Source organism: Rhincodon typus, chromosome 7, assembly GCF_021869965.1.
Source record: "Rhincodon typus isolate 14 chromosome 7, sRhiTyp1.1, whole genome shotgun sequence".
In the NCBI taxonomy this organism is placed as follows: Eukaryota; Metazoa; Chordata; class Chondrichthyes; order Orectolobiformes; family Rhincodontidae; genus Rhincodon; species Rhincodon typus.
In genome coordinates this window covers 55,980,303-56,003,976 of record NC_063338.1, presented here as the reverse complement: position 1 = coordinate 56,003,976, position 23,674 = coordinate 55,980,303, and the positions used below count along the sequence as shown (strand labels likewise).

General features: G+C 38.9%; 1 protein-coding gene across 1 annotated transcript in view; it reads right to left on the bottom strand.

Annotated features, from left to right (window-relative positions):
• Window positions 1–23,674, bottom strand: part of slc4a10b (solute carrier family 4 member 10b) — a 128,348-nt gene that overhangs the window by 45,986 nt on the left and 58,688 nt on the right. Inside the window, exons 5-8 of the mRNA XM_048599217.1 lie at window positions 17,826–17,926; window positions 14,758–14,932; window positions 9,104–9,237; window positions 2,205–2,450 (exon numbers count right to left, since the gene is read on the bottom strand). Of these exons, the coding sequence (XP_048455174.1) occupies window positions 2,205–2,450; window positions 9,104–9,237; window positions 14,758–14,932; window positions 17,826–17,926 (656 nt within the window). The remainder of the gene's footprint in view (window positions 1–2,204; window positions 2,451–9,103; window positions 9,238–14,757; window positions 14,933–17,825; window positions 17,927–23,674) is intronic.

The window sequence follows — 23,674 nt, the reverse complement described above, 5'->3', positions numbered from 1 at the left end:
CTTGACAGCTCTGACTCTCTCACCCGACCCGAAGACCCTGCCCCAAACCAGCATGCCATCAATCACAACAGAACGTGGTAGTCCGTACTTCCCTCCATCGCTGAGGTCGGGTCCCCAAGGAAAAGTTGGCCCACTTCCAGATGAACAAGGCAGAGGAGCCGCCAGACTCCATTTGGATGAGAGGTGCCGTCATCTTCCAGCCCTGGATGAAAACAGCAGCTCACTGGCATTGCCCAATGGCCATGAGTGTCTATCCACCTCAGGAACCATATGGCGCTGGCCATCAGCCCAGAGCGAGAAAGGAAGAAGGAAGGAGAAGGAAATGCCAGCCAGCCCAGCTGAGACTGACAACCCATTGGCCAGGAGGAGGCGGAAGAAAGGCCAGGGTCGCTGTGTCGCTGTCTCCCAAGAAGACAGATCCAGCAGGTGGCCAGTAACTCAAAAGCAAAAGCTTCTAGGTGCAGTGTCCGAAGCTCTTCTCTCCAAGGGTCCATGTCAGATGGTTCAGTAAGTAGAATACTTACACTTTCCTGAGTAATTTTAAGTTTGTCTTAATGCTTATTTTGTTTACCAATGCAGGAATTTATCCATTTATAGTATTCCTCAATTAAGGGCTGTCTTGTGGCACAGTGGTAGTGTACCTACCCCTGAGCTAGGAGATCTGGGTTCAAGCCCGACTTACTCTAGACATTTGTAATAACATCTTTGAACAGGTTGGTTAGGAAAAATAGGGTGCAGGTTTGTTTTAATTATTTTTCGGTTAATGAAGACTCTATGAAGCCTATGTCCAGTTTTAGCATTGATTCCTTTGGGATCACAACCACAACTTTATCCTCTTGTCTTTATGAGGTACACTTTTAAACATAAGCTGTTTTTACTGCAAAATAAAGGAGATACAAAATCAATTTCCAGGCTGTGCCCAATACATACTTTAGCCAGTCATTCAAAGGCTTCAGCAAATTGCCTACACAGGACATTCCCATCCAAATTTTCTTTCCCACTTTCATTTTCCTGAAATATAGCACTTGCAAATTTTCTGCATAGAAGTGCATCTGCTGTCTTTCAGCTGGTGTTGGATTGAGGCCCTTAAGCAACTATTAATTGACCACTTAATGGACCTTCCTAACAAAACTTAATTGATGAAACAGTAGGAAAATTGAAGTGTGCCTCGGATGTGTTTAAGCTGCCAATTAAGTGATGCTCATATCACATGCCCTGTCACATCTAGGGTAGAAAAAAATCCAACTCATACAGAGACTTTGTTGGGAATGTGTGGAGGCAAAGTCAAGGCACTTGGAAGAAGTGCACAAACCTCAAACAACCCCTCTGCCCAACCTTTTAAGTACACCCTCCCTCATACATGGCAGTGCCTGCAGCTCTTGCACTAAGGATTTGAATTGAATTGCAAGCCCAAGGGACTGAAGTAAAATATTCATTAAAATGTGATCTTCATAGAAATATTTCTTTTGGTCAGCATCCCATATCATTTATAGGATCTACTTTGATTAAGCTGAACTTCACTTGCCAGAAAGGTGACGTTTAGTAAATGGAAAGTAGAAACTGCAGATGCTGGAAATCTGAAACAAAAACAGCAAATGCTAGACATTCTCAGCAGATTTGGCAACATCTATTGAGAGAGAAACAGAGTTAATGTTTCAGGTGAGAAACATTTCATCAGAACTGGGAAACATTAGAAATGTAATAGATTTACAGCAACGAGCAGGTAACTGTCAGTTAGTTAAACTGCCTTTCCTTTGACGATGTTTGTTACTGCCTCGAAAGGTATTAACAATCAAAAAATGTAAATAGAGTGGGTTCACGCATAATAATAAATAAGCACAGTTAATTCCCATAGTTTAACAGCACAAATCGAAAAAAACAGACAGTATTTTTGTTAGGCTCGCTGTGAAAGTTTCATTTTCTGATTAGTTGTTAAAAAAATTTCACTAATTAAACAGCATTAATTTTGCTTACAAAAATCACATTTGCAAATTATGAATCAAGCTAAAACTAAGACAACTCTGAAAATCAAAATCTTAGATTAATTCTTTTGGCTGAAATTGTATTTTGTTTGTGAAAGGGTTCACACAACAAAATTTAAAAGTTCATTTCTTACAATGTAGAATATAACTGTATTGCATATTTTCAGTATAACACTGTGGAACTATATTTGAAGCATTAAGATGAATGATTCAGATACTTACGAATAGTGGGTCAACTGTTCCAAATGATTATACATATTGATAGGGTATGTCTCTCCAAGGTGATACAGCTTTTCTAATGCCTCATAGATGAATATTATGCAAATGAGGGAAGCAAATGCTTCCTCTGTGAAGCGGGTGATGTAACAGACCAATGAACTTGCATCTGTAGCAACAAGAACTAAGCAAAGAAAAGCTGTCCAAAGTCCAATACAGGTTCTCAGAGAAAGGTAGGATAAGCCATAATCTCTGTAATAAATAAAGCATCATATTAAGACATAAATCTGCAAAACAGATAATTTAACCACTAAAAATCTAAATATTATTTAAGATTCTCTGGATTATTCATCGTAAAATATTCAAAATAGTCTGTTATTTAGACATTTTCAGTCATATTTCTGAGACAACGTTGATACAAAATTACAAATATGACTACATACAGTAAATTACTACTGTCATATAGATCATGGAGAAGAGCTTTAATTGTTGAATAAAGCAACTATGTTATGCCTGAATGTAACAAGTTCAGTTAACCATTTAATTCAGATAAATGTTGGACATATAAATATTTCCTACTGTATTTTCAAAAGTAGCATTCCTGCAGTTTTATATTATGCTGAAACCTACACTGAATTAGAATTGACCAATATTACCAATTAAATCATGCTCTCCTTATTTAAAAACACAAATACTTGTTGTGAATTTTCATAACTCAATTCAGTTTCAACAAGTAATAGTCCAGAATTGGTAGAAGAATTGTCAAGTTAATGTTGAATTAATTTTCAGAACATTTCATGCACTGTTTCCTCAGTTTATACAACTGAAGAAGTGCTATCCTTTACAATAGTTATTGTTTACTTAAATTTTATTCTCGAGCACTAGCCACGCATACAGGCCTCATCATTAAAACTACAAAAAAGCAATCAACTACAATTTAACTGAAAAATGGGTAGTCAGCAGTTGAAAGCAATGGGAAAGACACTTCAGATGCCTATCCAGTCCAATGGTCCACATGCTGAACTTTTCAGCTGGACCTATGAATAAGAGAGCAGCACATATTCTTGCCTCAAGTGAAAATTTGCTTAGAAATGGAAATTGAGAAATTTCTAGGACCTCATTCAAAGTTTTCAGATACAAATAGCCAATGAGTGACTGAGCAAAAGATCTTTGAATGTGGCTACTCTACGGAAGATGCAGAAATAATCTGGACTCCACGATAAAACTGCAGTCTTATGCCAACTTATTCCTGTTGTCTTCCAAGATTGACCTCTTGTGCTGTATTTATTTTCTGCCCTCCCATAATTGATAAACTGCAATAAATTGACTATTTAATTTCTGGAGCACACTGGCTACATTTAAATAAGGCTTGACCGAAAAAAAATGGTTCAACAAATCCAATGGCAGCTCCATTAACCTTCAATACATCAAAATAACTGCAAACTAGAAACATGACAGGGTCATACAAGTTTAGGATGAAATGGGATTCTTGAGATAACGGGAGATGGAATTAAGGACCACATTACAGTAACATAGATCTCTACTGGAAATCGTGTAGAGTTTCTACCTCATGGGGAAGCAATGTACTCACTGCTGACATTATGCATTGCTAAAAGAGCTAGCAATCTCTTCACTGCAAATTTCACCACTATTTGCATGTGATCATATCACAACTGACTGCAGCATTTTTACTGGACATCTCTAGATTGGGGCTGCAGTGATGTCATTAGCTTGTCAAAGCAGCCAATCACATCAAAGCATTTTCACAGACAGCTAACCTTTACAGAAAATATAGTAAAATTTTATATTGTTAATTTTATACAGGGGAAATTAAAAATTGGGATGTACCCATGTGCTAAAGGCAGAAACTGAGGTATTCTGCAAAAAAAATTTAGTTTAAAAAATTTACTTGTTAATCATTCAAAAAATATAAAATTCCAGGAACATTTTTAATGTTGCACAAATTTTAACATCATATTTCCATTAAAGACTCCTTAATTTAGGAACACAGAAACAGAAGTAGGCCATTCAGCCCCTAAAACCTGTTCTATCGTTCACTGAGATCATTGTTGATCTGTGGTTTAACACCATATACCTGCCTATGGCCCAGATCCCTTAATACCTACACTCACAAAAATGTTTCAGATTTAAAATTAATATTTGTAGAAGTGAGTTCCAAACATCCACCATCCTTTATTTGTAGGAATGCTTCCTAACATCTCTCCTGAATGACCTGGTGCTAATTCTCAGACTATGCCCCCTAGATCTACAATTCCCAACCTATGAAAATACTTTATCTTTATCGACCCTATCTGTTATGTTAATATTTTGGAGAGTTTGATCAGATCACCCTTTAACCTTCTACATTCTAAATAAAACAGGCCTAATTTGTATAATCTCTCATCATTGCCTAATGCCTGAAGTTTAGGTATCACTTTTGTAAACCTATGTGTACTCCCTCGAAGTTCAATATATCCTGCCTAAGGTACTGTGCACAGGTCTGCTCACTGTACTCCAAGTAGGATCTAACCAGGAATAAAAACAGAAATTCCTGGAAAAACACAGGAAGTCTGGCAGCATCCGTGGAGACGAAACAGAGTTAATCTTTCAGGTCCAGTGGATCTGCTTCAGAACCAAGGTTTTGTATAACTGTGACATAACTTTTACATCGAGATACAAAGGTCAGCATTCCATTCACTTTCTTGATTATTTTCTGTACCTGTTCCTAACATTTTGAAGATCTACGCACCTGAACCTGCGAGTCTCTTTGTACAAATACTGTATTTAACTTCTCACTACCTAGAAAGTACCTTGATCTATCCTTTTTCAGTCCAAGTTGGATAACGTCACACTTGTTTACATTGAACTGCATCTGCTACAGTTTGGACCATTCACTTAGTCTATCAATATCCCTTTGAAATTTTATACTATCATTCTACACTGTCTACAATACTACCCAACTTTTCTCATCAGCAATTTTAGATATATGACTTTCTATGCTTTCGTTAATAAATAATATGAATAACTGGGGCACTAACATAGATCCTTGTGGGTCACCAGTGGTCACATCCCGCCAATTCAAGCACCCACACATTATCCCAACTTTCTGTTGCCTGCCACTCAACCCAATTCTGTCCGTTAGTAGTGTCAGTAATTTGGTCTAAAGTCCATGGGTTTCTACCCTAGTTAACAGTCTCTTGTGTGGGACTTTATCAAATGCCTTCTCAAATTCCATATAAAGAATGTCCAAAGTTATTACACACTGCCTTAGTAACTTCTTCAAAAATATTCAGTGAGGTTTTAGGCATGGCCAACTTGCTGTGAATATGCAGCAAGGACAATCAATTCCATTTGCATCTAGGATATTAATGTAAACCAAATGATGCTTTACTCAGGCAGAGAAAGAGTGCCTGGCTATTGTCTTTGCTTGTTTGGGACAGACAAACTGACACTGAAGTTTAACCTCAAACCACTCCTGTATACTCCAAAATGTTTGTAAGCAATGTTAGTTGTGTTTTTGCAGAGTTATCATCGGCACATGACATACAAACAAGACAAACAAATGTACGTTGCTGATATGTTATAGGGCTCAGTGTTCCCTATGAATAAATCTGAGGATATTAAGACAGAGTATGAAATCTTCCAGATTCAACAATAAACAACAACTTGACATGCTCTGGAAAGTATCAACCCAACATAAACACTGAATTTGAAAGAAAAGCATCTTGCTCAAATCAAGTAAACTACATAATTCTTCATGTGCCGCAGGATATAGTGATGAAAGAATGGCCTGAAGCACCAAGGTCAAAACCATTGGTATAAGAGGGTATTGGGCATACAGAAGTAAAAGCTCAAGATGGCATCTTGAAATAAAATAGAGTCATTACCTTAAGAAAAGGAAGAAAGAAATGCTGAAGCACATCCATATCAATGAATTGAGTATAGTCTGAGGAAGGCAAGAGAAGTGCTATAATGCTTAAGCATGAGCAATCAAGTTAAGGATCATATCTGCCAGGGCAGTACTTGTCACAAATACCAAGCTAAGCAAGCAAAAGAGCCACTTAAGATGCATGATATCTCAGGCAGAATACAGATTAAACTTAAAGTAGACCTCTTCACTCTCACAGGAACTGAATATCTTGTTACATCAATCATTATTCTGATTAAAGTTAAATCAGTTGACATCAACAACACTAGTGAGTTTGGAGAACACCTGAGAAGTATACCACAGCTGTTACAGCATTGCAAACATTATGCGGAATGACAATGGCCCTTAGTTCATGTGTAAAGAATTTAGCCATTTCATAAATGATTAGGAAATTCAACAACATACATCGTCTCCACAACATTCCCAGTCAAATGGAAAGTCAATCTTTAAATGGAGAAATATAACTACTGAAGCATGGAAAGTTTACCAGTTCATAGATTAATGTCATGCAACACCCAAAACTACACTTCCAATAGTAGAAAATATTACTGAAGCTGTAGTACTAACCGGTATGAATGACAAAATCAAGGTGAAAGCCAAATTTTACATTGATAAAACTGCCAAAACACTAAGCATGGGAAAGTCAGTCGTGTAGCCACTATCTTTATGTTAAATGCCTTTGTAAAAATATTTTGGCAACCATTATGTACACATCATGTGAAACAAAGATGATGTTCTCCTGGAAATTATATCTCTTCATGTTTCCATAAATGTTGTTAAATACCAGAGGTTAATCTACCTTTCTACCTAATCTACCTAAGGCATCTACCTTTCTAGTCAGAGCTTTATTCCAACTCACATGTTTATAATTCCAATACAACTGATTACTTGTTCCTCATTTATACACGCCCAGTCAAATTCTCACCCAATTACCATCAATTAATATATGAACATTACCCATTCCCTAGTTTATTTGGCCTCAGCCCCAAGAAAGAAAGTGTTTGGTTACAAACATAGGTCTAGAGACTCTTGGGACTAAAGTGGCCCATGTAGATCTTCTGTAGTGGGTGCTTCTACTGCAGGTATCCTGGAATAGCAGTGACACGTTAGTCAGATCTTCACACTATAGGGTCACATTCTGGCAGCCCATGGATCAACACTATATCTGAACAAATTTTTCACAATAGATTACAGAAAACAAAAGAGATCCCATGTCAGATCTTGGTCCAAAAAGTTATGTGCCATCACTTTCTCATCTGTTCCCAGACCCACATGTGCTACTGTCTGACTTGTTTATTGACTTGTTTTGGACTATTCAAGCTGAGATGTGGTTTCTGCAGAGATTGCCATATAATACATAATAAGATGTAAGAAGGATCTCCCTAATGTTTAACATAGGATAATAGTTGATGACTTTCTCTGCATCACTGCAAGATGCCAACAGAATAGGCTCGTTCACTCCAATGGTTCTTCTTCTCTTTCTTTTCTCTTCTTTTCTCGTTTATTTATTTTCTTTCAGTTTTCGTTTTTTTAGGGTTTTTTTTCTCCTAACTTACCTTCAGGATAGTGGCAGTGGCATCGGCGGTATCGGACCCATTGGATTTGGCAGTCAGGAAGATGCCCAAGGCGAGACAGCAGCTGGGGGCCAGAGTGAGTTCCCGATGTCCAGCCTGCGGACCAAAGGCGAGGTCGAGGCCTGGCACGGATAGCACCTCGGTCAGGGCTTTGGCGGTCTGGTGTGTGGCAACAGCTGGGGGCCTGAATTGAGACTTTGGTGCTCTGTGATCCCAGAAGTGAGCCGAGCGCAGCAATGGAGATTCCCCGACATCTACAAGAGCAATCTACTGTGATTGGATTGAACAGTCAGGGTGCTGAATGTTTGCAGCCTTGAACAGGGGCTGCAGAATTGCGAGATGTTAGCAACACTTAAAACTAGCCTGTCCTACTGCAACAAGTGCTGGAATCCTGTAGAATTCCTGAACTGCAAGATCCATGTTCATGGTGCAAAATGTTTGACAGCAGGCTCCAAATTTCTCTGAAATAACACTGGACATTACAGTGTGGGAGGAGAGATCCTATATCCACTGAGGATTAGGAATTGAGCAGATAAATTGTGCAAAGGCAGTGAGAATGATTGCAGCACAAGGATCAAAGTAATTTCCTTTTCTTAAAATTTTCTCAGGACTTTTTGAATTTCAAAGGCTATCTTTTGGTTTTCAGGAGCTTCTTTCGAATCTCAATATTTTGTTAGGTAATGTAGTCATGTAGTAACAACAAATTCTGGATTTGTGTCAATGTTATGTAGGGGTTCCTTCATTAGATAAGTATGGCTGCACGAATATCAAATTTGTACAGATATTACTTCATTATTAACACTTATATCTCAGAATTTGCTTTTTTTGGGTTTTTCTTTTGTTATTTTCTAACTATATTTCCCATACGCAGTTTTCACAATGAAAATTCTACCCACAAGGAACAAGGTGATCTGTTGGGAATGAGTCTCACGTCTGCAGCTCCTTTTAACAATCAACTGCAACTCTTCATGACAAATCTTGGCACACATTTCACCAAGTACTACAAGGCTCCTCCCATGTCATCTAGACAATACTCCTTAAGCACCGAATGGTCATCACACAGGCATTTTGTGTGGCAGCATGGCTAGTATATCGATGCTGACATGGTTTAAATAGGTTATAAATCACCACAAGTCATGAATTGGACTAAAACCTTTTTGCTCAACAGTATTCAGCACCACACAAAACAATGTTTTTATGTAATGACATCACTACAGCTGAGGAAGGACAATTACATGTACTAAGCTACTAGCATTACGTACTTTAATGACTTAACAGATGAAAAGATACATCACACATTACAATGGTTTGTTCAAAAATTAAGAATTTTGGGCAAAAAAGGTAATTTGAGAGACATTTCTCAATCTGTGTGGAAAATAAAACGGAGCTGTTGAAGTGCTTACTTGCAAAATTTAAACAGGATCTTTTCAAACACCAAGACTGGTCCTGTGCTTCCTAGGATCGTTAGTGGTTGCCCTGCAAACAGTGAATATGCTATGCCTGTCATAGATGCTCCAAACAGAGACTCAATTGCACTCTGAAAAAACAAAATAGTATGGATTAATACTGAAGAACACTGAAATACTGATAAGCATAAAGAAGAATAATGTTTTTTTAATTTTATTTATTTTCCCTCAGTAATTTTACACCATTTTACTGCAAATAGCAGTTTACCTATGTTTTTTCAGAACACACAACTCTGCTGTGAATAATTTCAGATTACAGTTGGAGCATTGAAACAGGAGAAGGTTCTTTAGTCCATTGAGCCTGCTCTGCCATTCAAATGAATCACAGGGGAAATCGTTCACCTCAACACCACTTTCCCACACGATCTCTATATCCCTCAAAATCATTAGTCTCAAGCTTCCAAACTCCTCTCTAGTTGGGATTTCCAGAGATTCACCACCTTCTGAGTAAAGAATTTTCCCCTCATCTCGGTCTTGAATGGCCCACCCTTATTCTGAGACAGGACCCCTGTGATTCTAAGCTCACCAGCCAGGAGAAATAATGCCTTCATATCCATCCTGTTGTGCCCTGAAAGAATTTAAATTTTGATGAGATCAACTCTCATTCTTCGAAACTCCACAGAACAGTGGCTCAATTTTCTCAATCTCTTCAAAATACAATCCTGCCATCCTTAGTGACCCCATGTTGCACACCTTCCATGATAAGGATATTCTTTCTGAGATAAGGAGGGCAAAACTGTACTCAATACTCCAGGTGCATCCTCACCAAGGCCCTATACAATTGCAGCAGGACATCTTTACTTTTATGTTCAAATCACCTTGCAATGAAGGCCAACATACCATTTGCCTCACTTGTTGATTGTTGTGCCAATATGCTACCTTGAAGTGACTCACGAACAAGGGTATCCAGGTCCCCTTGGGGACAACATCGCAACATCTCATCATGTATGAATACTCTAAATTTCTAGATTTTTTCCCAACAAAGTGGATAACTTCACATTTACTCGCGTGATATTTCCTTTACCACGTTCTTGCCCATGCAGTTAGCTTGTCCAAGTTTGATTGAAATCTCCTTGAATCTTCCTCACAACTTACAGTCCCACATAGTTTTGTGTCATTAGCAAACTTGGAAATAATGTATTCGAACCCCACATCCAAAATCATTTATATAGATTATGAGCAGCTGTGGATCTAGCGCTGTTTCTGGTGGAACCCCATTAGCCTTTTATTCTTAGTCTCTGCTTTCTGCCTGTGGACTAACTCTCAGCTCATAATAGTATATTACTCTCTAATTTTATTTAACAAATTCCTGTGTGGGACCTTATCATAAGGCTTTTGGAAAATCAAACTCTACACACACTGGTTCTGTTTATCTGCGCTACAAGTAACTTTCGCAAAAAAAACCCTAACAGGTTTGCTAAACAAGATTTCACTTGCATAAATCCATATTAACTCTGTCCTATTTTACTAACATTTTATTTATCATTAGCATTCAGTTAATGCCACCCATTATAACGGATTCTAACACTTTCTCTACCACTGATATTATTTACGAATAGGATGTGGCAGTGATGCCGAAACAAAATGGAACTAGGGAACAGGTGATAGTTAAATTTTAATTGAGGGTAACGGACTGAGAATTGGACTGGGCATATGTAGGTGGGGAACAAGAAACCAGTGGTATTGGAGTTGGTTGAGAGAGAGTTGGAATAAAACTCTCACTAGAAAAACACATGTTTATACTCTATCTAAGTAACACATAAAATCTTGTGTTTAACAACTGACATCAACATAACAGGTATGTCATTCTCTATTCTCCTTTGCGTCCCTTAAACATTGAAGTTACATTTCCAATGATGTTCAAATCTATATTAGATAACACAAACATAAACATTTATTATTGTGTGCATATAAATTCCATATAAATTGCAAAACACTGTAGGTTTTAAAGTATCTTTAAATGCAAAACAAATGTCATTTCGGCATGACCATTATGTCAAGATTTGTAGATATAGGAACACAAAGGAAGCTTTTTAAATCACATCCAAATGAAGGCTGAAACTTCTACTCCGAAAGAAAATTAGAACTATAACTGGAACTGAAAAATGTTATCTATTAAGAAAGTTTTGCATAGGCTAATATTGTTTTGAAGGGGTACTGAATTAAGGTGTGGAAATTATGAAGGATCTGGAAAGAATGAATGGAGATAACTTGTTTATTTCAGCAGAAATGAGAAAATACTTTTTTTCACTTGTGTAGGAGAAATTTCAATCTCATTGTCTGAAAGTGCAGTACAGACAGAAATTCTTGCCTCATTTAAAAAGTACTTGGATGTCTACTTGATGAGCCACGACCAGCTGTTCAAGGAGTATGTAAGAGTTCCAGTAGTGCCAACTTGTAGATGGTTACTGTGGTGAAGGCAGTAAGTGTTGAACATGGTGAATGTGGTGCTAATCAAGCAGGCTGCCTTATTCTGGAAGGTGTCAAGCTTCTTAAGTGTTCTCGGAGCTGCATCCATACGGGCAAGTGGAGAGTATTCCATCATACTCCTGATTTGTGCCTCGTAGACAGGCTTTGGGGAGACATGAGGTGAGTTACTTGTCACAAAATTCTAGCCTCTGACCTGGTCTTGTAGCCACAACATTTATATGGTTGGTCCAGTTCCATTCCTGGTCAAATTTTTTTCATTGCAAAAATATACTTTATTCATAAAAAAACTTTACTACATTCACAGGTACTAAAGCAGTTATGTACAGACTTTGCATATCAGTAAAAACAAACATTGGAATTTGATACTGCCCGCAGTTGGAAAAACCAAGGGCATTTCTTACTCATGCAGGACAGTATTTACACACATTGAGGCAAAGAAAGGGTCTGAGAACGGAACAGACCCTCATTGTACATTGGCAGAAAGACCTTAGATGATGGTCTTTCCCCACTGTACCTTGGCAGCAGCTGCCCCAAGCTTTGTGCCCTCTCCCCCCCACCCATGCATCCCTCAGCATGTAGCCCTGGAACTTGGAATGTGCCAATCTCTGGTCGAGGTCAACGCTTTACACTAGAGGGCCAACAAATTTCAGGCAGACCAAAGAACAAAGTTAATGGTCCTCCAAGCGCAATCGAAGTTTGTCTGGATGTGCATCCAGGGAACAGCCCTTAGAACACAGAGTCCTACGTCACAGAGCTGCTCAGGATGAACCTTGACAAAAATTTCTCCAGACCTTCTTTGTAAAGGTACACTCCAGAAAGTGATGTGTGGCAGTCTCTTCACCAGCTCAGCCGCTTCAAGGCTAGACCAATCCTTCACAACACCGGGGACAGGTAGAACCTCAGTTCTGTTTCTGGTCAATGGTTATCCCCAGGATATTGATGGTGGGAGATACAGTGATGCTAATGCCATCGGGCAATGGTTTGATTCTTTCCTTTTAGAGATGATGATTTCCTGGCACTTTGATGGTGCAACTATTACTAGCCACTGATCAATCCAAGCCTGGATGTCGACCAGGTCCTGCTACAATATATAATAAATATATTGCAATCATCGGTGAAGCTCCCCACTTATGACCTCATTGTGGAGGGAAGATTATTGATGAAGCTCTGAAGGTAGCTGTGGAAGGATACTACCATATGAAACTCCTGCGGTAATATTTTTAGACAGATGTTTGACCTCTGACAACCATAATCATTTTCCATTGGGTTAAAATGAGTTTTCGCCATGATTCCTTTTGACTTCAGTATCGATAATGACCCTTTATGCAATACTTGGTCAAATGCTGCATCAGTATCAAGGGTAGTTATGCTCACCTCACATCTAGAGTCGAGCTCTTTTGTCCATTTTTGGACCAAGCCTGTAAAGGAGATTAGGAGCTCAGTGACTGTGGCAGAACCCAAACTGAACATCAGTGCACAGCTTATTCCTTTGTTGCTTGATTACATTGTCTATGAGCCTTTCCATTATTTTGATGATGATCAAGAGAAAACTGACAAAGTAATAATTAATTGGGCTGAATTTGTCCTGTTTTTGGGAACCGGATAAACCTGGACAATTTTCCACATTGTCATGTAGATGTCAGTGTTGCAATTGTACTGGAACAGTTTAGCTTGAGACACAGCATGTTCTGGAAGACATTGCTTTTTCAGAATTCAACAAATTAACTTGCTTGTTATCACATGCCATGGACTGATTTAGTTGAAGATATGCATCAGTGCAGTGGGGACCTCAGAAGATGCAGAGAAGGATCATCCACTTGGCACTTCTCATTATAGCTGGATGCAAATGCTTTGGCCTTATCTTTTGCATTGACTAGATATAACAGGACTGCAGAGCTTAGGTCTGATAACTGGTTGTGGTATCACTTAGCCCTATCTATCGTATTCCACTTTTATATTTGGCATGCAAGTAGTCCTGTTTTGTAGCTTCACCAAGTTAATACATTTTTAGGTATGTCTTATGAGCAATTAGCATATCTAGAAGATTAATTGAATATTGGAATTACTTCATCTTTATATATCTTTGGGAATTTGAAAATTGCATATTGTAATGGAATCAATGGTTTCAAAACTCATATTTTATCAAAACAGACCTTAACTGAAAACGGAAGCTGAAAGAAATCTGACCTTTCCAGTTTCTAAGGAAACCAAAACTTCTGGGCAGATTGAAACTGAGATTGGAATACAAAATTCCTGGTTAAAACAATAGACTCCTATTTGTATATTTTGATCCCAGGTATGATAAAAGCAGGCTGAAGGCAAAAGGTTAGATCCAGAAGCTGAGAATAAGCAGAGATATGGTTGCTGCAGCTGTTCCTGTTACTTGAAGATAATGTAGTTGGATCTACACCATTCAGGCCATTGCAAGTAAAGTTGAGGTTTTGCAGACGTGTGTCAATTTAGGAGAACAGCATGCTTATGGAAATTGGGTTGATTGTCTGTGACTGTCAGCTGGAGTTCAGGAACATATCCTGGAAGAGGAGGATCTGAAATTCTCTGTAAGGAAGTCAGAGTTTTGAAGGACTTTGTACAAGATGGATGACATATATTCTGTGCAAATAGCTGAACGAAAATGTAAGATTTATCTTAGTTTTATCTGCCATTTAATGTGTAAATTTTGCAAAGTTTGTAATTGACTACAATTTGCCTCTAAATTCATGTTTAATTTGTGTTAATTCTGGGTTTTAAAGTAAAGCTAGCTAGCTATGATTGTATTTAATGCTTGCTTTGTTTGGTTCCTGTATCATACAAATCTTTCTGTGTTAAACCATGGAATCTTGTGGTTGCATGCTTTTAGCAAATAACTCGGATTTTGGGTTTCATTCTCAACCGAGATCGTAACAATAGATACTAATGGTTGATGTTAAATTATGAAATTGATTTAAGCAATTAACCATGCAATTTGATACAGCATTCTCGAAAAATTTATATTTGTGCAAAATCTTGTAGAAGTTTATATCACCTCACCATTGTTGGACAAAAACAGAGCAACTGTTTAAATTTTAATGGAACACAAATATTTTTTCTCTGAATAATAAAAATAATCAAATAGATTCTCAACACTGAAATATACTTTCTAGAAGAAAAGTTAGTAATCTTACTATGCAACCTTCTGTAGCTTCTCCCAGTAAACCACCGAATGTGATAACAGGAGACATACAGGCACAGTACAGGAACAGGAAGGATGCTACACATTGTAAGTTGATTGCATCTCTAAAATCACTCCAGAAATATGGAATTTTTCTTTTGATGTCTTCACATAATCCACCAAATATCCTGGTTTTGGAAAAATCAAAAGAAAATTCAGTACAAAATGCATGGTTTGAATTAATATAACATACAAATTATTAATTTACATGGGATATTTTTACTAATCTATTAATATGAAGCTTTATGGCCAACTGATAAATAGAAAGTGCTGGCAATCCCCTAAAGAGTCTTATTGAACTCAAAATGTTGACTCTGCTTTTCGCTCCACAGATAGTGCTAGACTACCTCAATTTTTTGAGCACATTCTGTTTTTTTCATTTCAGACCTTCAACATCTACAGTATCTCACTTTTGTTGAAAATATTCGACAGGTCTGACAGCATTTGTGGAGACAGAAGCAGAGTTAACAATTCAATTTGGTTATGAGTTCTTCAGAAGAGTCTCTGTCTCCACAGATACCACTAGATCAGCATTACCTGCATTTATTCCAAAGTCAGAAGTCACATGACACCAGGTTATAGTCTAACAGGTTTATTTGAAATCACGAGCTTTCAGACCGCTGCTCCTTCGTCAGGTGAAGTCAACCTGTTGGACTATAACCTGGTATCGTGTGACTCCTGACTTTGTCCACCCCAGTCCAATGCCTGCACCTCCACATCATCGTATTTATTCCAGGCATTGCTTCTATTTTTGTGGTGGATACAAAATATTTTTGATCTGTGGCTCAAGGTTTAATTTACAGCTTCTAAATCTCAGCCAGATGTTAGTACCCTCCATCAGAAGGATATCATTTAACCAAGGGTCCCATTCTTCATTATGATTAAATGCCATTGAACATTTTCTAATCAACCTGCTCACCAATGTTACCTACACCTCTGGAGCAAATGGGACATGAACATGAGCCTCCTGGCCCAGAGGTAGGGACACTACTACTGCCCACAAGAACATTTGATGTGATGCAAATTGATGTCGATGAGCTCAGCTATTGCTCCTTATACAATTGAATGGTAAACAAAATGGCCACTTGGGGAAGGCACAGAAAGGTGCCCTGTACCTATCACAAGAAGAAATCATTTTGAGGAAAGAGAAGGGAAAAAAACAGATGGAAAGGTGAAAAGAAAATGATCTTTTGATAAATTACAAATACAAGGTGTCCATTTTAACACTTTTATCTTCCTTTCTGTCGATTCCACATTTAATCAGGCTGATGTGCCTTTTTCTCAAATTAAATTCTGCTTCAATAGGACATGACTTTGGTACAGCCACAAACCACTGAATTTGTGCAAAAGTGAATTAATTTGCATGTTACTTTGTGTAAAACCCTTCTATCACTTTCATTGCTTTGTGCTGTGCAATGCCCAAGCTGTTTTTAATCTGTATGTATAAATCACATAGAGACCCCTTGGATATCCTGCCAAGTGAAATTCAACAATTGCCCCAGAAACTTAAACTTCCAATGAATAATAAACCACAAGTGAGAACCCTGTGAAAGAAGTTCCCAACTCTGAGTTCAAGTCAGAGGCTTCAGAAGTTTTTGATTTACTTACCTTAATAGTTACCAATCATAATAGTTAACCAGAACAGGGATGAAACCTGTTCTAATTCCTGATTAACAATATCACTGACACCAAATCACTCACACATACAACCGCTCCCCCAACCCAATACCAAGACTCCCCAATACATGAGACACCCTTTATCAACTCCCCAACTCCCATATATCCAATCCTATTCCCCTGGACAACCGACTGCACCCTTCATTGTCACCTGCCTAACCTACACCCTCATCCACCTGCCATCCTATCCCTTCACCCAATGGCCTGCCATCTTAGTCTCATCTGAGCACCTGCCACTACAATCCTTCATGTACCTTCCATCTACCATTTCATTCTCCCATTTCCATCACAATCCTCACCCCTTTAACTATCATCATATCCCTACACAGAAGATGCTCTAACCTTTCAAGAACATGCCACCCAATCCCCCCATCCACTTACCTGGTCCCTTGCCCAATTGGCTCCCTAAAACGTACCAGCTTACCTATTACCCTACACCTTACCTACTTGCCACCCTATCCCTTCAGCCACATACCAGACATCTTGTCACCAATCTGGCACTGTATACCCTTAGCTACCTAATACCCAACCCTCTTACCCATCTGGCACTCTACTCCTCACCCACATATGTGCCACTCTACACCTTTACACACCTCTTACCCCATCCACCCACCTACCATCCTACCTCATCACCCAATGATCTTACACATTTACCTTTGCGCAGAAGTTTGTCAAAAAAGACTAGGAGATCTTTAAAGTGTGTTTATTTTCTGGAATACAACAGCTAGGGCCCTAAAATGAGGGATAACTTCTGGAAAGATTCACGCAAATACTGTCTACGTGGTTTCCTGGATTGCATCTATTGAAAAAGACCCTACATCGGAAAGTTGAGTCCAAAAAATTGTACCAAGGTAAAAGTAGCTTCAGGATGATCTGGTTCAGAAAGAGAGATTCTGGTCCAGCTTGGAAGATTTGGGCTTATATATTTATATACATAAAATCTTGTTACTGACTTTTAGTGTCAGTGGATTATTGGACCTTTACAACTTCCATCCTATGAATTGGCTCACTGCAGTCTTGACCTGAAAGTTGTTTAAGTATGACACCACTACAGTCATGTGTTGGATTTCAGCCAATCTTTCAGAACTGTGATAATGAAATTGCTATGCCATTACACAGGATCGTATATCATGTTATAGAAAAGAAGTGTTATTGCTCATTTTTTCCTTAGTTAAAATTTTTCTAAGGAAAATTTTTGTAGAGTTGTGAAAACTGGAGATTGCTAATGTAAGTTTAATATTTTCTGGAATATAAAGGAAAGTAATGGCCTGAGAATTTCAAATCATAATGGGATAGCACAGCATTAAGTTTAGTTGTCTTAGAATGAATGCTTCTATCACCAACCTTCCTGTTCTCTGTAGCTCAGGTCCACTGTGCATTTCAAATGGGTCAGAATCCCCATGAGCTGTGGTTCCATTTGGAATCCCTGGAATTTTTCTTTTCTCCTGCATAAGTTACAAATGATAACAGCAGGAAAACACAGAATTTCAAAATTCAAAGGTAAAACTTGTAATCAAAAACGCTTGTAAAATTATATCAAATGGGTACATTTTTGTGCAAGCAATTTTTACACAAGCATCAACCCAATTACTAAAACTAGTGTGTGCACAGAAATGCAGCAATCGATATTTTACATTCATCTAATAGAAGCTGCACTCTCAAATCTACCAATTTAGGGTTGTGGTTGATGCTCTAATTGTATAATAGCCACTTAAAACAGACAACCATACAATCCAAAAATACAATTGGGAAGACACGCTACTAAGTGAAAGCCATTTCTGATTGCAACTCACACTGTCCAGCAGAAGGAAATTCTGTGGATGTGTGTGCAGTCGTCCATTTCCCCAGTTACTCATAGGAGAATGGAAGTAAGAACATCTGCATTGTTACATAGAAAGACAAATAGAATGTTGTTCATTCAGCACATCATGTCCATGCTGATCAAAAAACGACCCAGCCTAATCTTCCACTCCTGCAAGTTAATGCATTTCAAATGTATATCAAAGTGCTTTTTTTTTAGAATGGAATAGAATCCTTAGTGTGAAAACAGGTCTTCGGCCCAACAAGTCCACACCAACCCTCAGAGTATCCCACCCAGGCCCATCCCCCTATAACCCACCTAATCTGCATATCCCTGAACACTATGGGCAATTTAGCATGGCCAATCCACCTAGCCTGCACATCTTTAGATTGTGGGATGAAACCGGAGCACCCAGAGGAAACCCACACAGACACAGGGAGAATGTGCAAACTCCACACAGCCAGTCACCCAAGGGTGGAATCGAACTTGGGTTCCTGGCACTGTAAGGCAGTGGTACTAATCACTGAGCCACCGTGCCACCCCAAGAATCATACCCCTAGACCAACGTGCCATTATTATAAAGATAATAATGGTTTCTGCTTCTATCACCCTTACAAGAAATGAGTTTCAGATTCCCACCATCTTCTGAGGGAATGCTTTCTCAGCTAGTCCCATAACCACACACCCAATACTTCTATCAATTACAACTTTAAACCCATGTTCCTTCCTTGTAACAATAAAGGGACTTAATTCTTAATTTAAAATGTGTTGTAGAGTCATAACAGATACATCTAAATAGCTTTACAGGAAACATAATCTACTCAGCGCAAAGTCTAATTAGATTCTTGGATTGATATTGGCTAATTGTAATGTAATCATAAGTTACATCTTGACTCTCGTCATAGCTATTGGTGCATTGGTGCACATAGAAAACTACTGAACTGCTACTTCAAAGCTCTTACGAGTTTGGAGATAATTTGGTTGTTAGTTATTTCATTTTAGGACATGCCCAATGGTTTCCTAATCAGCTCAGAGCAAATTCCAAAACTTTAATCAAACTGCGAAAACTCATTGTAAATATTAGAGAAAACTTGAATAGGGTCTCCATTTATTGCTCCTAATGTCAATGCAGTAACTTCTGTTCATCTGCCCTCATTTTAAGTAACATGTATATCCTAACATATGCATGTTTGATTTACTTATACATTTATTAAATAATGCAATAATCTTCACAACAATGGAATTATAGAAAAATTATGAATGCACAATTTAAACGTGCATGCAGCTAGTCATACTGATGGGTTAATCGTAAAGATAAGATTAAGTAAGTCAGAAACTCAGAGATTCAGTCTGTGTTAAGATGATCTTTCAGCCTCATTAAAGCTAGAGAGGAAGAGAATGCAGTTAAAATTTCCACTCTTAATCATCATCTGCTGGCCCAGAGTGTGCATGGACTGTCTGAGAATTACATGCACGAGTTCTTCAATACCACATCTCAGTTGTCATTAGCCTCTTATGAGTTTACGTACTGAGTGTTAGTATTATGGAGGCTTCCTAGTGAAAAGCTGATGTGGTCCTCACAAAATGTCCACTTGGAAGAAGTTATTCCTGGTATCCTACATAATACTTAAAGCCCAAAGTATCACATTGCAGACTGTGGGAATTTGCTGAGTACATATTGGCTTCCATCTTTCCTGCTTTACACAGTAACTATCCTTCAAAATACTTCATTGGCTGGAAAGCATGTTGCAATGTCTGGTGGACTGGGAAATTTTATAATTTTTTCCTTTTGGTCTGAAGAATGCTCTTATAAAACTTATTCAGCAGCTTATTTATATTACATTATAAATGGCTGTTCTTTATATAGATCATGGAAATTTTAGAATTTCTAAAATAAACAGCAATTACTTGAGAAAAATCTAAAATCAGAACAGCCTATGTCATCAACAATTATACAGTACACTTAATTAGCTCACTAATTCCCACTAAATGAAAGGGGGAAACCTGATAAATATCTGGTGATGACATACCAGCTGTACCTTTGAAGTACCAAGTTAAGTTTGGATATTTTGAATATAAAATTCCACTTGTTATGTTTTAAAAATAAATTCTGCATTTCATGTTCAAATATCTAGGAGAAACAAGAAGCCAGAAATCCTTTCACAACACATCATGAGAAAAGAGTTTTCAAGCTTTCAGAAAATCATCCTGATACAACACACATTCATTGTTCAGACTCACGCTTTCAAGAAAGTGTTTTTGGAAAATATCAAACCAAACTCAATATATTTGTTTCGTATGTCATAACTATTTCAGCAAACAATGCACACCCTTATTAATGAGAAAATCATCCAGAATTTAGAAATTATGAAATGGGCATCTTCAGAATTTGCTGGTAAATTTATGCCTCTCTGCCAACCAGCATACAGCCTATAAACTCCATTTTTTATTTATTCATGGGATGTGAATGTTGCAGACATGGCTAGAATTAATTGGCCATCCATTATTGCCATTGAGGTGGTGGTTAATGGCTTTCCTGAACTGCTCCAGTCCACTTGGTGTAGGGACACCCTCAATGCTGGTAGAGAGGCAGTTCCAGAATTTTGACCAGGACATTGACAGAACTACGATATAGTCATGAAGATTAATGGCTGGAAAGGCAGCTTGCAGGAGGCAATGTTTACAAGTACCTGCTGCCTTTGAGGTAGCAGCTGTCTGCAGTGATTTTCTGCAGTGCATCTTGTAGATAGTACATACTGCTATTGAACATCGGTGGTAGAGGAGGAAGTGAATGTTTGTGCACGTGGTGCCAATCTAGCAGGCTATTTTGTCTTAGATGGTGTCAAGCATCTTGAGTGTTGTTGCAGCTGCACTCATCCAGTGAGTAGGGAGTTTTCCATCACACTCCCGACATGTATCTTGTAGATGGTGGACAGGCTTTGGGGTGAGTTATCAGATGTGCTCTTGTAGCTGCTGTATTTATATGGCTTGTCCAGTTCAGCTTCTGATCTCTGGTAACCATGAGAATGTTAATAGTGAAATTTTCAGTGATTTTATTAAATGTCAAGGGACAATGGTTAGATTCTTGGTTGGTGGAGATGTCATTGCCTGGCATTTGTGTGCCACTTTTCAAACCTGGTCCGGATCTTAAACAAAAGCAGAAGTTGCTGGAAAAACTCAGCAGGTCTGACAGCATCTGTGAAGAGAAATCAGAGTTAATGTTTCAGGTCCGGTGACCCTTCCTCAGAACTGATGGTAGCTCGGAAAATGTCAGTTTCTATGCAGATGGGTTGGGGTGGGTGGGTGGTAGGGGGTAAGGAGTAAATGATATGTAGGGGTAGAACCCAAACAGAGAGAAGAGTTGGACAGACAAAGCAGTAGATAAAAATCTGGCTACGAGGGTGAATAGCTATTAATGGAGACTGTTAGTGGCTAACAATAGGTGGTGTGTAATGGCAGACTATGTGATAACATGGCCTGGTATGTGGGGTAGAGGGTTAGGACATGGGAGAGTTCAGGCCCTAAAATTATTGAATTCAATATTGAGTCTGGAGGGTTGCAGGGTCCCCAAACAGAAAATGAGCTGTTGTTCTTCCAGCTTGCACAGAGCTTCACTGGAACACTGCAGCAAGCCTAAGATGGAGATGTTGGCCAGGGAACAGGGTGGTGTATTAAAGTGGTAGGCAACTGGAAGCTCAGGGTCTTTTGTGTGGAGAGAACATAGAAGTGATCACCCAGTCTATGCTTTGTTTCCCCAGTGTAGAGTAGACCACATTGTGAGAAGGTATGTTTGGGCCCTTAGATACTGAGGAGGGAGGAGGTAAATGGGCAGGTGTTACACCTTCAGCAGTTACAGGGGCAGGTTCCGTGGAGCTGTTGGAGTTGGGTGGGGCGGGTATGGGAGTGAAGGAAGAGTGAACCAGGGTGACCCAAAGGAATGGTCCCTGTGGAAGGCGGACAAGGGATGGGAGATGAGTATGTGTCTAGTAGTGGCAACTCGCTGGAGGTGGTGGAAATGGCAGCGGATGATCTTTTGGATGTGGATGCTGGTGGGATGGTAGGTTAGGATAAGGGGAACTCTATCGCTGTTGCAGGAGGGAAGAAAGAGGGTCACAGCGGAAGTGTGAGAGATGGGTTGGACCTGGTTAAGGAACCTGCCGACAAAGGTGCTGGGAAATCCTTGGATGAGGAAGAAAGTGAACATTTTCGAGGCTCCCTTGTTGAAGTTGGCCTCATCGGAACATTTGCGATGGAAACGGAGGAACTGAGAGAATGGAATGGAGATTTAACAAGAAGCAGGGCGCAAGCATGTATAGTCCAGGTAGCTGTGGAAGTCAATGGGTTTATAGTGGATATTAGTGGCCAGTCTATCCCCAGAAATAGAAACGGAGATGTTGAGGAAGGGAGGAAGGAGTCAGAGATAGGCCAAGTGAAAATGAGGGCAGGGTGGAAATTGAAAGTGAAATCAATGAACTTTTCCAATTCCAGAAGAGAGAGAGGGAAGCAGCACCAATGATATCATTGATATATTGGAGAAAGAGTTGTAGGTAGGGGCCCAGAGTAGGTCTGGAACAAGGCATGTTCCACATACTCACGAAGACACAGAACCTGGTCCAGATCTTTCTGAATTCGGATTGTTTCAGTACTGAGGAATCATGAATGGTCCCGGATATTGTGCAATCACCATTGAACATCGCACCCCCTGAATTTATGACAGAGGCAAGGTCATTGATGAAGCAGTTGAAGATGGTTAGGCCTAGGACACTACCTTGAGGAACTTTTTCAGAGATGTCAGTGAGCTGAAATGACCAAACAACAACACAACCATTTTCCCTTGTGATAAGTATGGCTCCAATAATTCAGTGCTTTCTCTCTGATTTCTACTGATTCTAGTTTTAGCGGGGTTTTTGATGCCACACTCAGTCAAATGTGTCCTTGATGTCAAGGGCACTTACTCTCACCTCACCTCTTGAATTCAATTATTTTGTCCAGGTTTCAACAAGGCTGTAATGAGATCAAGAGCTAAATGGCCCTGGTGGAACTCAAACTGGGCAGGTTATTGAAGGTTTACTTCATAATACTGTTGATGACACTTTCCATCACTTTTAGATAATCAAGCGTAGACTGATAGGATGGTGAATGGATGGGTTGGATTTGTCTTGCTTTTTGTATACAGGACATAGCTGGGAAGTTTTGTGTATCAAAACAAAAGAACTGCGGATGCTGTAAATCAAAAACAAAAACAGAAGTTGCTGGAAAAGCTCAGCAGGTCTGGCAGCATCTGTGAGGAGAAATCAGAGTTAACATTTTGGGTCCGGTGACCCGAAATGTTAACTCTGATTTCTCTTCACAGATGCTGCCAAGTTTTGTATACTGTTGTGTAGATGCCAGT